Consider the following 15,918-nt stretch of genomic DNA (forward strand, 5'->3'; position numbering starts at 1 on the left):
TTGATGTGTTTGAATGTTTTTGAAATCACATATTTTTGTTTTCATATATTAGAACCAGACTAGTTTTATAAGTTTTGTTTTATACTTTTTTTTTGAAGCATTTAGACAACAGGGTAGTTCCTTCCCCCTGCTATTTTGGTATTGCATGGGCTCCTTTAGTTTTGATAGACATAGTTCTGTCTATCATATGTATCTGTTAATTTGTTTTAATTTCAAGGAATGGCTTCATTATCATTTTTGTACAACTATGCTTTAGTTTTGAAATTCTAGTTGCTGCTGTCTTTATACTTGTTAATGTCGCTTCAGTGCTGGAACTTCCTATTTTCCTATTCTGAGAAAGAAATAATCAAGATGCAGGACATATAGGAAGGAAAACACAATACTAGAAGTAAGGGAAAGACACAGAAGCGTGTGTCTCAAGGTCTTAGAAATCTTCTTTTTCTCTCCCAAATCACCCAACTCCTAATTACACTGAGCTCAGGGGTCTTTTGTTTGCTTTCTGTGCAGTTTGTTATTGAAGTGTCTCTTGATTTTTAACATAGCTCCTTGAGCGGCAGCAAAAGATGTTACAGGCTTTTGCAAAGCATAATAAAATGATGAAAGATTGTTCAACTGGAAAAGGTACTTATATTAGAATTATTCTAACTTTTTTTAAAAAACCTCTTACGTTGAAAAATTTTTTCTGACTTGAGATGTGGGGTTTCATTGCAGGATTTGACCGTCATCTTTTAGGTCTTTCACTCATAGCAAAAGAGGAAGGTCTCCCAATTCCAGAACTCTTTACGGACCCACTTTTCTCCAAAAGGTGATATAGTGGAGTGTTTTATAACTTCATCAAGCAGTTTGTTTTTTTACTGAATGTTAAAAGTTCTTCAGAAGCAATAGAAGCTTCTGCAAGCCTAGTAAAATATTCTTTCTTTATGCCACACAGTGGAGGAGGTGGAAACTTTGTCCTCTCAACAAGCCTGATTGGTTACTTCAGAATCCAGGGAGTGGTGGCTCCCATGGTGCACAATGGCTATGGATTTTTCTACCACATCAGAGACAACAGGTGAGGCTGCTCCTATTCTTCTTACTGTGCTATAGAGTAAGAAAGCTAGCATTTGTTGTTTGATTGTCTTTCCTACACTATGATTCTGTGTTGTGATGTCACTTGCTGCATAGGTAATTATTTTTACCACTTAGGCATTTGATGTATATTTATGTTTCTCTGTCCTGCTTTCGAGACACTTGTCATCTTAGTCCTTTAGCCATTTTGTGCAGAACACTGTTTAAGGTTGACTCAGTGATCATGTCATCATCCTCAAAAATCAGTGCACATATTAACATATTTGTTCCATCCGAAGTATTTTATGGTAGGTTCAGATAAAATTTCACTGCCTTGTAAATATGTGGTGGTTCACACAGTCATAGACAGTACTAATAAGAGTAAGATAAGAGACTAAATAAATTAATTTATATTCAAAAAAAGAATGTTTTACCAATTCAGATGCATTTCATTTCAGTTGTATGAGGTTTGACTTATGTTTGTGGAAAGAATGAGAAAGAAAATGTTAAAACCTGGTAGGAAAAAGAGAGGTGGAGAACAAGGTGATGTGGAATTGATAGAAAGGCTTGGAAGGTCCTCATTCACATAGTCTGGAAGTCTCTTTATTGGGGTCTTTCAAAGCATGGGAGGCTTTATAACAAAATGGTGTCGCCACATTTAGCACTATGTGAACAAGAAGAGAGCAGGATTGGAGGCACTTCACATGGAATGGGAAAAATTCGAATGATAATATATACGGCATATTTCAGTTTCTAAGATATTGTTTTTATGCTTTTTCTTCTTTAAAGAGTTTACAGCCATTTTATTTTTTTTAAACTTTATCATCTGCCCCCATGTCAGGTGTGATTTGTGCATGGTCTGTTATATCAGTGGTGCTTGTATTTCTTGGCATCTGAGTCCTTATGTTATGTATTCCCATAGTATTCAGTTTGTGTACATTAATGTGCAAATTAAAGGTTGAATGACAAAAGTTAAACATAGATCTTATCCTTTTTCATAATAAAATGTCAGAGGTCACCAGACACAGAGAATAAGTAAGCATTCTAACATATTCCCTGACAAGTAGTGGATCCTCTGTTGCATGCAGTGATAAGAGTTCAAGCCAGATATACCTCGGCTCTCTGACTTTAGAAAAATATGTCTTTAATGATCCTGGGACAGAGCTTCCATTCATTCATTCAGAAAATATTTAGTGAGAACGTGTAGTGTGCCAGGTATTGTTATAGGTGCTAAGGACACAAGACAGACAAGATCCCCCATCTTATAGATTTTCTTTTCTACTTTGGAAAGAGAGACAAAAGCCAGCAAATAAGCAAGATAACGTCAAATCGTGATGAATGCTATGGAGGAAATAAGCAAGTTGATGTGGTAATAGAGACAGTTGGCAGGAAGATGGAGCACTGCTTTATATAGTGTGGTCAGGGAAGGTCTCCGAGGAGTGACAACTAAGCTGAGATGTTAAGGATGAGAAGGAATTAATCATATGAATGCCAAGAAAACAGCTTTCCAGAATCTGATCACTGCTTACTATCCCCAATGCTACCACCCAAGCTAAGCTGTCGTCTTCTCCCACTTAGGTTATTGCAACGGGTTCCTATGTAGTCATCTTGCTTCCACCTTTCCTCCCCTACAGACCATCCTCTACACGGCAGCCCCTGATAGTACTTTTAAAAATGTAACTCAAGTCATATCATTCTTGTACTCAAAATCCTCCAAGGGCTTCTCATTTCCCTCACAGTAAAATCCAGGGTCCTCCTGTGAGACCCTACATGACCTAGCTCTCAGTTACGTCTCTGACCTTGTCTTCTACAGCTCTCCTACTGTTTCACTCTAGTCCAGTCACACTGGCCTTCTTGTACCTTGAACATACTAAGCAAGCTCCCTCCTCATGGCATTCACAGTTATGATTCCTCTGCCTAGTACCTTCTTCCTTGAAATATATGCAAGGATCACTCCCTTAACTTCATACAGATATTTGTTAAAAATCTGCTCTTATCTGAGAGGCCTTCTTTGACCATCTAAAATAGCACTTCTCCCCCTTTTCGGCACACACCTGCTACACTTTCTTTATAACACTTCTAACTACCCAATATGTATATACGTTTATTTGTATGTTATCTGTCTTCCCTTCCTAGAATATAAGCCCACAAGAACAGGGTCTTTGATTTGTTTCTGGTATCCCCAGCTCTGTTAACAATGCCTTGTAAATATGTTGCACTCAGTGAATGTTTTTACAACAACTTTGTTGTTGAATATTAGTATACAGGTCATGGTATAGGAAAGAGCCTGGCATTTACAAAGAATGGAAAGAGGAAGTATGGCTATAAATTAGCAATTGAGTGGGAGGGTGGTAGAAGAAGGGGTTGAAGAGGGGTAGACAGGAGCTAAATCTTGATGTTCTCAACCCCGAGTGCACATTATAATCACCTGGAGAGCTTTAAAAATAATACGCCTTGGAATCACAGAGTTGTTTGGGGTGTTCAGTTGATGTAGGGCCTTGTAACATGGTAAAGAATTTGGATTTTCTCCTAAGAATAATGGGAAGCATTTTACTAGGTTTAAGCATGAAAGTTACATGTTTTATTAACATGTAAAGAGAGCTATTGGCTGTTATATGGAATATAAATTAGGTGGACAGTAATATGGGTAAGAATGAGAGGGAAGTCAGTCAGGAAGCAAGGATGATAAGTTTAACAAAGCAGTTGATAATTAAGGTGAAGAAAAGTGGAGGGATTTGAGATATATTTTGGAGGTAGAAACCACTAGGACTTACTGATTGATGGATTGCTAATTTTGATGGTGGCAGTGAAAATTAGGGGAGAAGTAGGTTTGAGGGCATGTAAGGGTAGAATCAAGAATTTTGTTTTGTACATATTGACTTGGAGATTTCTGCTAATACAAGAATTTATGATGTTTATATTTATATACAAGAGGATATGTCAGTAGGCAGTTGAATATATGAGTATTGAGCTCAGAAAAGAGCTCAGGGCTAGAGGTGTCCATTTATGCGTCATTACTGTGAATACACCCAAAACAGTTTTCAAATAAAATACATGGAAATTATCTGGAAGGGATTTTTTCATTCATTGTTAAACTAGAAAATTGTCTGACTTTTTGTGAATTTCTGTCTGACTTAATATTATTTCAAGTAATTCCCGATGCCATCAAATATGCTTTGAGATATTTTAATAGTTGAAGAATGTCTAGTCTTAGAGGTTTCCATAACTTATCTAACTACTTTCCTACTATTTCCAGTTTTTCATCATTACAAATAATGTGCAATATTATAATATATCCTTCCTCATTTTATCACATCATTTCCAACTCTAGGCATTATAAAATATTCTTTACTAATTTTATAGGCAAAAATAACATATTTGAATTCCTTATAAAGGAAAACATTTTTTTCTTTGTTTATTGGCATCTGTGTAGATTCTTTTATGAATTGTACATGTAGGAGAGGTTATTTCTTTTTATAATTTAGAAAGGTAAGTGAATTTTAAAAATTTTTAATACTTGAATAAGAATCGTTCATTTTTGCAAAGAAATACATTTAGAGTAAATATATCTCACTGAATATTTGAGAATTATATGAACAGTGTAGGTGGAAAATGACTAGTGATAATGAATCGCTAGGAGAAAACAAGCCAAGACTTCCTGTAGGTTCCTGTATATCTTTTAGTAAATATAATCCACTCAAACATTAGTGTCATCGTTATATACTGATCCAGAGCATGTTTTCATTTCATTCTGCTTAAAGTACACGTTGAAGTTTTAATTTACTGTCTTTTTTAGTGATGTGAAAATTGCATGGTTGTCCACAAGCTTTACATTGCACAACATTCTGATTTTGAGTTTAATGCATGTTTTGCCATAGAAAATGTGAGTGTCTGGAGAGGGGAAGGCTGATTCCAAGAGTGTCCCACTTTCTGCTCTGAGCCCACCAGAAGCCAGGCTTCTCCCCTTTTCTCTCTTCTTTCCTATTTTGCTCTGCTTCCCGGGGCCACTTTTATCGCTTGTTAGATAGGGGATTTCTTCATCAAGAGATTCTAGAAGGAGATGATGGAGACATGACTTGGTCCCAACAGAATTTCTCTCTGGCTTTTCTAGAAACAACTTTTCTCTTATCCTTCTTTCCCTTTTATTTATTTATTTATTTATTACTCTCTTCAAATGTTATATTCTTCTTTAAAAATAGTTCCAGTTTCATTGCACACAGTTGCATGAATCCATATTCCAACTCACTCCACTTAGGGCACATCAGGAACATCATTTTTAGGAAGAGGTGGGTTTGTTTTTTTAACGTAATAAAGACCTTACTCCAGAGCACTCTTGAGCTCTGGCTAATTTTTTGTTCCCTTTTATCCTTAGTCACTAGACATATAGTAAATGAGGTGTTCTTAGTATTATGTATAAATATGGCTTTATCTTCAGTTGTGTCAGGTTACATTTACCTAATGTCAGCAAGAATTCATATTTCATATATGAATAACCCGATGGAATAAAGGTCATAGCTGTATTCACCATTATCGTTTGGAGCTTTTTTGTGTTAGGATTTTTGCGTAGTATTTAATCATTTATTATTTGTGCTTCACAGGTTTGTTGTGGCCTGCACAGCTTGGAAATCATGTCCAGAGACTGATGCAGAAAAGCTAATTGAGCAGATTTTTCATGCTTTCCATGATATGATTCAGCTGATGAACACCGCTCATCTTTAGAGATTAATCATTTATTAAGCACTTACCAAAATATATTATTAAACTGGGTGCTGGGAGTGGGTTGGTACTGTGAGATACGAAGAAATGTTGACTTAAAGGAAACTTGTTAAATGAAGAAATTAGTAGAGTCACGCTCTCTAAATTTATTCTGACGTAGAAAGTAGAAATATTTTTAAGCTTCCTCTGATGCTGCAGCAATGCAAATTATGATATAGTGAATATAGAACTATGCAATATTTAAGATAAGCCTCAACAATGCAAATCTACAAATTTTAATAATGCAAGTCTTGCTCTAACTTTTAAATATTTTTGTTGGTATCTGAACAGGTTATAAATCCTCTCTCTGAACATCATTGTAGAGTCTTATCTTCCAAGCACTTTAACATTTTCTAGTTGCCAAAGGGTATGAAATACATGACTGGACACTAATTTCCCTGAAATCAGTGCCTTCCACATTCACCACAGGGATACAAGCCTACTATGTTTGATGGGAAAGACCACTACAATTTAATGATGATCTTTAAAAAATGGTTTCTGTTGGCCAGACAGAAGAATTAGATTGTAGGAAGGAGGTTTACATCCTCTGACACACACACACAACCTAATAAAATTCATTACAGTATGTTGTTATAATTAGTTTTGTGAATATAAAATTAGAGCACTTACATTTAAAATTAGTTGAGTTATGACTTTAAAAGGATTAAATGTTGAATCAGATTCTCAGGATTTTACAGTTTTTTTCTCCTTTTTGTTCAATTTTGTAGTTTCTTTCTCTGGAAAATAAAACTCTCAATCATATAGCTTCTTGTTTTGTGTTTGAATAAGTGATTCCTTCCAGTTTGATCTTATACTTGCTGATCTGAGTTATGTATTGTTGTGTAGTAAACCACCCAAAACTTACCATCTTACGACAATTTATAACTTCCTGTGATTGTGTCAGTTGATTGTGCCCAGCCGGATGGTTCTTCTGCTGGTCTTGCCTGAGTTATTTTATGCAGCTGCAGTCACCAGACTGAGGCTGGAAAGTCTAAGATGGCCTCACCCACTGTCTGAGGACTTGGTGGCTGGGACTCTCTCTCCATGTGGTCTTTGATCATTCAGTTTTCTAGCTTGGACTTTCATACTTGGCAGTAGGAATGTTCCAAGAGGGAAAGGTGGCAGTTGCAAGGTCTCTTGAGGCCTAGCCTCTGAAGTCACATGATGTCACTTCTTTTGCCTTTTATTGGTTAAAACAAGTTATGAGAACAGTCCAGATTCAAGGAGAAGGGGGAAAGTCTCATCTTTTGATAAGAGGAACAGTAGAGTCATTTTGTAAATGTAAATGAGTGGGTACAAGAGGGCATGACTTATTGGGGCCATTTTTGTAGCAATCTACCACATAAAGATTATAGTACATTTAGTGTACTGGTTGTATACGTCCCTTTTTTCTTTACATGATCATGTTCTGAATTTGATAAGACTGATTTATTTATCATTATTTCTTTGTGAAAACATTCGGAGTATGGCATTTGATATATCCTAATAGGAAGATGAAATCTGAACTATGGACCTTTTTCCTCACTTGTACTATTTTGTAGACTAGATAAGCAGGGCCTTTAGAATTATTTGGTTGGTTGTTCTTAAATAATGTCTAAAGACTTGGATATTTTAAAAGCTGATCACCTTCTGCAGAGAAATCTCTTCTCATTCATGCTTCAACACGTTTCCCTAACCTACCTGAAGTTAAAAATCACCCGGAATGCTTTTTACAAAGATATTCCTGGCCCTCAACCCAGAGGAACTGAGTCAGAATTTCCAGAGGCAGAAGTCCCATGGTCCTTATCAGGCAGCTTTTGGAATAATTAAACAAGAGTAGGTTGAATTCTGTTCACTTTGAGTCACCGTGGTAATGTACCCCTTGCCCTACTCTTCTTTTGGTTAATCTGGAATTCAGTCCACTGATACACACGGTCACATTTGAAAAATTCTCTAGTAATGTCTGGTTTATTACAGATAGAAGAAGTTGTTATGGATAGTTTACTACCTAAACAACCTGTCACAGCAATGACAATTTATATTGCTGCAGTAGATTATGGAGAAAACAAATGGAAAATTATAGAAAAAACATTTCAGTGTGGTTAACTTCCAAAGGTTGCCTGGAATACTTTTTTGTTCTCTGTCTAAACATACTTCCCTCTTGTAGGAGAAGTGGATTAATACCTGGGAAAATTAGAATTACCAGTAAAAATACAGTTGTTATAGAAACTCAGCATTTTATTATTGATATTTCCAGTATTTCAAGTTGCACTAAGATAATATGTGCAACTTTTACTAAGAAATTTTAAACATTTTTTAAAAGTAATACTTGATGGTGTGCTGCTTTCTTGCCTTATGGAACAGATGTGTGCCTTCATAGCTTATCTAAGGACAATTGCATTTACTCTTGGACTTTGATGTTAAAGCTGGGAATATATTCATTTTAAAATACTTCACTTCTCCAATAGAATAAATTTGGAAACTTACTAAGGGAAAGAGCAGACTTTTGAACAATTTATTTTTCCTTTGTTCTTGGGAAAATTGTTCCCAAACCATCCTGTTATCTACACAACTATTCAGGACCATAAGAACTTTCCTTATGTCTGTGACTTCTATTAATTCTACTGCTTAAATACCTGAACTTTCTTCTTCTCTTCTGTATGTTTCTGATAACTCAGGAAGAGCTAGGTTATTTTCATTCTTCATCAAGACAGGTGTCACTTGTAACTCCTAAATTTCAAATGCTGTCATATGAAACATATTGGATTTAGAACATATTGGATGTTCTAAATTGATCTAGAATAATATATACCTATATTTATGATGACTTATAAACTTCTTTTATAAGGCAGAAAAAGCTGTAGAATGATTTGAATTTATTTTTGGAATATACTACAACAAGAGTTCAAAAGTTCTGTGACCCCAGCTGGACACTGACCATAGAAAAATAGATGCCTTTTTGTGCTAGCAGCTGTTGGTGTGTGCCATGCTCCTTGACTCTGCCATTCTGAAACACTACTAAGTGTGCGTTCTGGATGGTGGACAGACGGTGAGTGACCACGATGCAGGTGCGGTCCTCTCTGGCTTTGTTTAGGGCTTCTTGGACTATCTAATGATAAATCAGAACAGAAGCCTTATCTTAAAAATTGTATAAATGAGTTTTAACATTAAAGGAAATTTAAAAATTTTACTATCTAAGCAAAAAAATTTACCTTTTATTTCTTTTCTCATCTCTTTGAAGCTTTGGCTTTATGCATGTATTTACATAATCGCTATTACCTATAGTTATCTTTTTTAATCGTAATAAAAATGGATTCTCACACTATAAATAATCCTTACAATTATTTGTTTTCTAACTAGTCACAATATGATATTTTACTTAACTATTTCCCTGTTATCATTTTCCAGCTTTTCCATTATTGTGCTGAAAATGTGACTTATACAGCTTTTTTTCTTTTGAATGCTTTACTTTTTTTGTGTTTATAAAGGTAATATGTGGTCATTTTAGAAAATTCAGAAAATAGTGAAAGGAACAAAATAAAATATTCTACCTCAAAATAACCACTGTCTAAATTTCTGTTTACCTTTTTTTCCTGTGTTGACATCATTTTTTTCATGGTTGCCAGCACAAAAGACTGCTGTTTTACAGATTAAATGGGACATGAGTTCGGAGGCCACACCTTTTCACTTTCAGTATCCAGAGCTGATGTAGCTTCATTCAACAGGAGGATCTGAGGTTGTCTGATGAGGGCTCGGGCAATAGCAATCCTCTGTTTTTGACCTCCTCAGAGCTGAGTCCCTTTATCTCCCACTCTTGTTTCATATTTCTGCGAGGTAGCCACTAATAAAGTTAATAAAATTCTAACCCAGAAAGATTATTGATGGTATGTTGATAAACTTTTATTTCTAAACATTTGACAGTTCTGCTTATAAGGAAAAAAACATTTAGAATCAACAAAGCTTCCATAACAACTAGGTAGTTGTCCATTTAATGTTATAATGTTATTTGCATTTAACAGAATGTTCATTTTCAAAATCCAACTGGAAAACTAGTGCCTTTACTTCTGAATGGTATTTTACAACAAATTCTCAAATTCCTACCATTATCATACTATCAGTTGATCTGCTGTCATTGGAGTCCTAAAAAGGTTAAATGTTAATGTTTTCAAGGTTTTAAAAAATTTTTAATTTGAAATATTCATATGACCTACATGGAGCCTAGTTTATTCTCTTTTAAACTCATTCATTCACTTAAATATTTACTGAGTACCTGTTATGCCAAGAAGTGTGAGAAGTATAAAAATAAATTCAGCTTCTTTCCTACCCTGAAGGAATTTATAATCTAAAGAGAAAAATATACAGCACTCAATAAAGGTCAAGTAAGTACCAAATGAGTAGTAAACATAACATGCTGTGAAAGATCAGAAGAGGGAAATAGAAATTGTGGTGATAAGAGGGGAGAGGAGAAGTAGGGGAAATAAATGAAGGAAGGATACCTTTGTAGAGAAGTTGGGAAACTGGACATTGAGAGAACACTCTAAGCCGGAAAAGGATAGAATGAATAAAGGTATAAATTAATTTGGTTCAGTTTGCAGTGAACTGAATTCAACGTACATCATGTGAATTAATATCCTCAAGTCCAATGTAAGTTAAAAGCTGAAGCTTTACAGTTTTTTTTACTCACAGTCAAATCCAATATTTGTTTGCAGTCAATGACTTATGTGTTAAGGGGTGGTAAGGCTAACATGAGGGTTTTAAGTTTTATTTGTGAGTGAGTGTGATTTCTAATTATAGCAGAATATAACCGTAAAGATAATGAGGCTCTACTCACTTTAATCCAGTAGCACCTCAGAAGTTAGATGAGTGCCACAAGATGAATGATCCCTGCCGTCAGTTTTAGGGATCTCAAGTCATCTTTTCGGGACTACTCATGTTTACCAGTCACTGGAGAAAACTGTTTTCATTGAACTCTACCTTGGATATTTTTCAAATCCATATTGACTTCGCTGCACTTGGCTACAGTCAGAGCAGCTATAATGAGGTAATAGGGAGTGTTGGGGACCATGGAAACTGGAGAGTACATGTTCTCTCCAAAGGAATAAAATGAAACATTAAAGAAAACCTTATGCCAAAATTATCTAAAAATGGAGCATGGACTTAAAAGTAAAATGTAAAAAATCTTCAGGATCTAGGGCTAGATAAAGAGTTCTTAGACTTGACACCAAAAGCACAATCTGTAGAAGGAAAATTGATGAATTGGACCTCATCAAAATTCTTTAGCTCTGTGAAAGACCTTGTTAAAAGAATGGAAAAGGAAATGTTTGCAAGCTACATATCTGACAAAGGACTAATAACTAGAATATGTAAAAGTCTGTCAATACTGCTGACTGGGAGGAAATATTTGCAAACTACATATTTGACAAAGGACTAATAGCTAGAATATATAAAAGTCTGTCAATACTCAACAGTTAAAAAAATAAAATCCAATTAGAAAAGGGGCAAAATGAAGAGACATTTCATCAAAGAGGAGCTATAGATGGCAAATAAATAAATAAAAAGATATTCAACCTCATTTGCCATTAGGAAATGCAAATTAAACCACAATGAGATACCACTACACACCTATCAGAATGGAAAAAATAGTGACAACAGCAAATTCTGACAAAGATTCAGAAAAACTATCTCTCATGCTTGCTAGTGGGAATGTAAAATGGCACAACCACTCTGGAAAACAGTTTTGCAGTTTCTTGTAAAATTAGACATGCAGTTACCATATGGCTCAGCAATTGCACTCCTGGGTGTTTATGCCAGAGAAACAAAATTAGATTCACACTAAAACCTGTACTGAAAAATATTTATACCAGCTTTATTCTTAATAGCCAAAAACTAGAAACAACCTAGATAGGCTTCATCCAATGAATGGTTAAACTGCGGTACAGCCATACCGTGGAATACTACTCAGCAATAAAAAGGAATGAACTCTAGATACACGCAACTTCAGGGAATTATGCTGAGTGAAAAAGCTAATCTCAAAAGGTTGTATAGTGTATGTATGTTTATATAACATTCTTAAAGTAGAAAATTACAGAAATGGAGAACAGTCTGTGGTTGTCAGAGGTTGGGGGGCATGGGGGCGGGAAGGAGGGGTGTGTGGTTATAAAGGAGCAACATAAGGGATTTTTGTGGTGACGGAAATGATCTGTATCTTTGGTAGTGGCTACGTGAGTCTACACATGCAATAAAATTGCGTAGAACTAAATACACACATATAAATGCATACAAGAGTGGGGAAGTCTGAATAAGATCAGTGCACTGTATCAAGGTCAATATCATGGTTGTGATATTATATTATGGTTTTGCAAGATGTCATTGAAGGAACCTAGGTAAACGGGTATATAAGATCTCTGCATTCCTTACAACTGCATTTGAACCTATAAGTGTCTCAAAATACTTAAAGAAAGTACCATAAGGGATAAACCAAATATGACTGCAGTCTGAATGCAGCCCACAGTCACCAGTTTGCCACCTGAGATACAGTGCTTTGACTTAATATCACATCATTTGCTTCTTACTACATTTGTATGAGGTAGACATGACAACTAATATTCCCATTTACCAATAAGGAAACTCGGTAATGAAGTTCAGTGTCTTGCCCAAGGTCACAGTGATAGTAAATAGACAAATTCTGCTACAAGACTTTGTTGGAGTATAACTTTGGGAACTGCTCTGAGAAGGAAAACTGTAGTTGATTCTGATTTCATCTTAGGAAGTTACCACTTAACTTACGTGGGGTAAGGTCTCAATGAAAGGACATACGTTGGCTGCTTTGGCTGCACTCACAATTTCGTCCTGTGATACAACCCAGCTGTTGCCTCCCTAAGCAATATTCTCAGCAATGCTGTAGTCAAACAGGATGGGCTCCTGGGACACAATTCCAAGCCGGGCTCTGAGCCACTGGACATTGAATTTCTTTGCTTCTTGACCATCTAGGAGCTGAAAATCAAAGTCCACAAACTATAAGAAGGGCTTAAAAAGAAAAAAAATAACTAAACAGTAAGTTACCAGATTAACCACTCGGAGGATTGTTGCATGTAGGCATCAGCAGTTTGTGAAATACTGAGCCTCACAGAACTTAGAGAGTTGGAAGCCAAGAGAGCCAACAAAATGATTTCAGAGGTGATTAGGCCATCCCTATTTTGGTCTAACTGGCAAAATGGTAGCATGTTTGGCCCTGTCTTTCCACAATCCTCTCTTTGTTCTTATCTGCTCCCCACCAGGCAAGTGTACCATCATCCTCTGCTGTAAAGAGGTCTGCCATTAGGTGTCCTACTCATATCTGCTGTCCCCTGAACGATTCCAATCATTCGACTTGACTTTATTCCCCCCTCCTCCAGGAATACCAGAAAAAACAGCAGAGCAGTAGCATGCCCCAGATCTGCAAGTTGGTTACCTCCTGTCCTACCTCTACCTCTCTTTCCCCTGAGAATGACCAGCCTTCCACTTCTCCCATTTCTCTTTTTCACAGCACTAAGGACACGAGTTCAATGGAAAATGAACAAGCTCAAAGGGCAGTGTGTTTGGGAGAATGGTTTTGTTGTTGGCGGTTTTGATTATTTTTTATTTGCTATAAGCAGGAGGCATGATGCTTCTAGAGGATTAAGTAACTAAGAATGCAGCTTCCTGCAAGGTAAAGGTCACAGGCGAAGGAACAGAGACAAGTCCAAGTAGTCTTGACGTCTCAATAAATAAATAAATTCCCACCATGGTGTTAGCACAGCATACCTACAGATGGTTGTTAAGCTGGTTTGCCTGTATTCATACCTGCAGAGTAATTGTAATAGTGGAAGCATAAGATTTCCCAAAAAGAAACAAATAAACAAGGTGTAATGCTGTGCTGACTGTCCATATGGGAGTGGGCTCCCAAGGGCTAGGTCAGCGGGTGCCATCCCAAGCTAATGGGAGATGCTGGCATTATCAGTAAGAGCTAAGGCTCCCCTCATGGAGGAGAGCAAGGGGCTAGATATCAGAAAGTCAATGACAAAAGTCAAATATGAAAAGGGCTGTAGGCAAGGTCAAAGTCAAAGTCAGACAGTCTAGAGTCCAGGATTAGAGAGATAAGGCAAAGCAGAGGTGGGGCAGGAATAAGCAGGCACTAGCCTCTCCTGGGAGTCTACTCAGAGTTCTGGCAGAAGTTTGCAGCTTACCTTTACAAATCAGGAAGTGAGTGTTTACTTAAGAGGATTAGTCTGGCTCAAAAGGCTCATGGCTGGGTAGAGGTCAACTTCATATTCAGTATTTTCTGAATACTAAATTCCAGATCTTCTACCCTATTGTCCTCATATATTTGTCTGACTATGGCTGCCCGTTTGGGGTTTATAGCATGTGGTCATTGTATCAAACAGGATTATAGGTCTTTACTTGTCCAATTTTTTCCATTACGGAAATATTAGTTTAGCCACTTAAAATACAGCCTCAAATCAGATTACTAATTTAAGAAAGTGTGCTCACCACTGTTCCAGCCATGGGGTCGTAGAACCACTCAAGGAGCTGGACCACTGTGCTCTTCCCACAGCCGCTGCTGCCCATGAGGGCGAGCGTCTGGCCCTTCTTCACCTCAATGCTCAGCCCCTGAAGCGCTGGCGCATTGGACCAGGCGGGATAGTGGAACATGACTTCATTAAAGGTCACCTTTCCTTCAAATTTATCCTAAAGAAAAACTTCTTTTAATGTTGCTATTAGGATTGGTCTGATAATTATTGGAATGAAAAGTGTTATTTCAAGGAGAGTTTACCAAAGACTCTAGTGGAGAACCATAAAATTCATATTCAGTACAGTACTGGCACCAGTTAATATTGATAGCAAATTCTTGTTTATATAACATGAAGATGGGAGATAGATAAAGTCATATTACAGAGAATTATCTAAACTTGATTTCTAGTTCATTTAAGACAACTATTTAGCTTTCCCAATGATGATTCTGAGGCTGGAGCCAAGCCAGTGGCCAAAGTCTCCAAGGCTGGGAATTTAACAGCAGTTTCTATCTATGATCTCAATGCACAGTAACCTCTTTATCTCACTCACTGTGCACAGCAATTTTCTCAGAACACAAAATACCTAGTAAAATCCAAGAAAGATTGCGCAGGTCTCCATCTCTTTACCCACACTGCCTCTCGTGTATTAAAATGTGCAGCAGCTTGTGTCATGCAAAGAACACTCAGATCTAAGTCTGAGTTAACTATGGAGGTCATGGAGGATTATCACTCCTACTGCGATTAAGGCGGGCTTCTTACCAATTGTAACTCAGTCTTTACAAAATGTGATTAGAGTCAAATTACTAATTGCATTTACATACAGAACTATATGCATATACCTTTATAGAGAAATAACTAACAATTTTCATAGAAATTATTCTGATCCAGTACATCTGGACTATTTTTTTTTCTTTACTTTTTATGTGCTAAACTTCAGAATCCTTAAAAGCCCCTATGAAATTTTAAAATACCGGGAAAGTTGGCCAAATATTAGCCCTGTAAATATCACAAAATAAGCTAAATAAATGTTGGTGTAATCACTATAAATTTAGCCTGTAGTTACAGTCTGGCAGACAGCAAACCTTTAGGAACAAATTAACCAAGCACTCATCAAGCAGCAGAGAACTCACAGGGCTCAGGCCTTCTTCACTATAGCTGTCAATCAAAGGTTGTCTTTCAAACAGCATGAATAAGTAAGCTGAAGACAGCTTGGCTTTAGCATAGTCTGGAGCAAAGGAACTAGCATGTCCTAGAGCCACTGTGCCCAACACAACTGCTGAAAACACCCTGCACGGAGGAATAAAAAAATTAGCTTATATAAGTAGCTCCAGGATGTTTGAAAGTGTAAAGGCATACTGCTTACCAATATCGACCTTTTTACCCCCTTAGTCATCCTCCTCCCACCACCCACCCATATTTCCATGAAATTCTAGGAACTAAGGAGATATAGAGGAGAGGCAGGATCCACCACCTGAGGGATGACTTTTTCTCTCCTGTTTCCGGCTTCCCTTAGGAGCCCCTAATTTCCTAGAGTTAATGTAACTTTCTAAAGTTCTTCTCTTTCAGGAAATGACTTATAACTGAATCTGAATAATTTTAGAAACTA

The 15,918-nt window shown here is 36.7% G+C and overlaps 2 protein-coding genes across 16 annotated transcripts in view; one reads left to right on the forward strand and one right to left on the reverse strand.

Annotated features, from left to right (window-relative positions):
• The window catches only part of CROT (carnitine O-octanoyltransferase), an 86,053-nt gene extending 79,489 nt beyond the window's left edge, over nucleotides 1–6,564 (forward strand). For all 15 annotated transcript variants that reach the window (XM_070617346.1, XM_070617344.1, XM_070617345.1 and 12 more), the window contains 4 exons: nucleotides 543–621; nucleotides 712–805; nucleotides 932–1,051; nucleotides 5,646–6,564. In XM_070617346.1, coding sequence (XP_070473447.1) covers nucleotides 543–621; nucleotides 712–805; nucleotides 932–1,051; nucleotides 5,646–5,766 — 414 coding nt within the window. In that variant the 3' untranslated portion in view covers nucleotides 5,767–6,564. The remainder of the gene's footprint in view (nucleotides 1–542; nucleotides 622–711; nucleotides 806–931; nucleotides 1,052–5,645) is intronic.
• A 2,118-nt stretch (nucleotides 6,565–8,682) lies between these two features.
• The window catches only part of ABCB4 (ATP binding cassette subfamily B member 4), an 86,412-nt gene continuing 79,176 nt past the window's right edge, over nucleotides 8,683–15,918 (reverse strand). Inside the window, 5 exon segments of the mRNA XM_070618126.1 lie at nucleotides 8,683–8,890; nucleotides 9,462–9,608; nucleotides 12,568–12,795; nucleotides 14,290–14,487; nucleotides 15,443–15,599. Coding sequence (XP_070474227.1) covers nucleotides 8,687–8,890; nucleotides 9,462–9,608; nucleotides 12,568–12,795; nucleotides 14,290–14,487; nucleotides 15,443–15,599 — 934 coding nt within the window. The 3' untranslated portion in view covers nucleotides 8,683–8,686.

The sequence above is a fragment of the Equus przewalskii genome, chromosome 4 (genome assembly GCF_037783145.1).
Source record: "Equus przewalskii isolate Varuska chromosome 4, EquPr2, whole genome shotgun sequence".
In the NCBI taxonomy this organism is placed as follows: domain Eukaryota; kingdom Metazoa; phylum Chordata; class Mammalia; order Perissodactyla; family Equidae; genus Equus; species Equus przewalskii.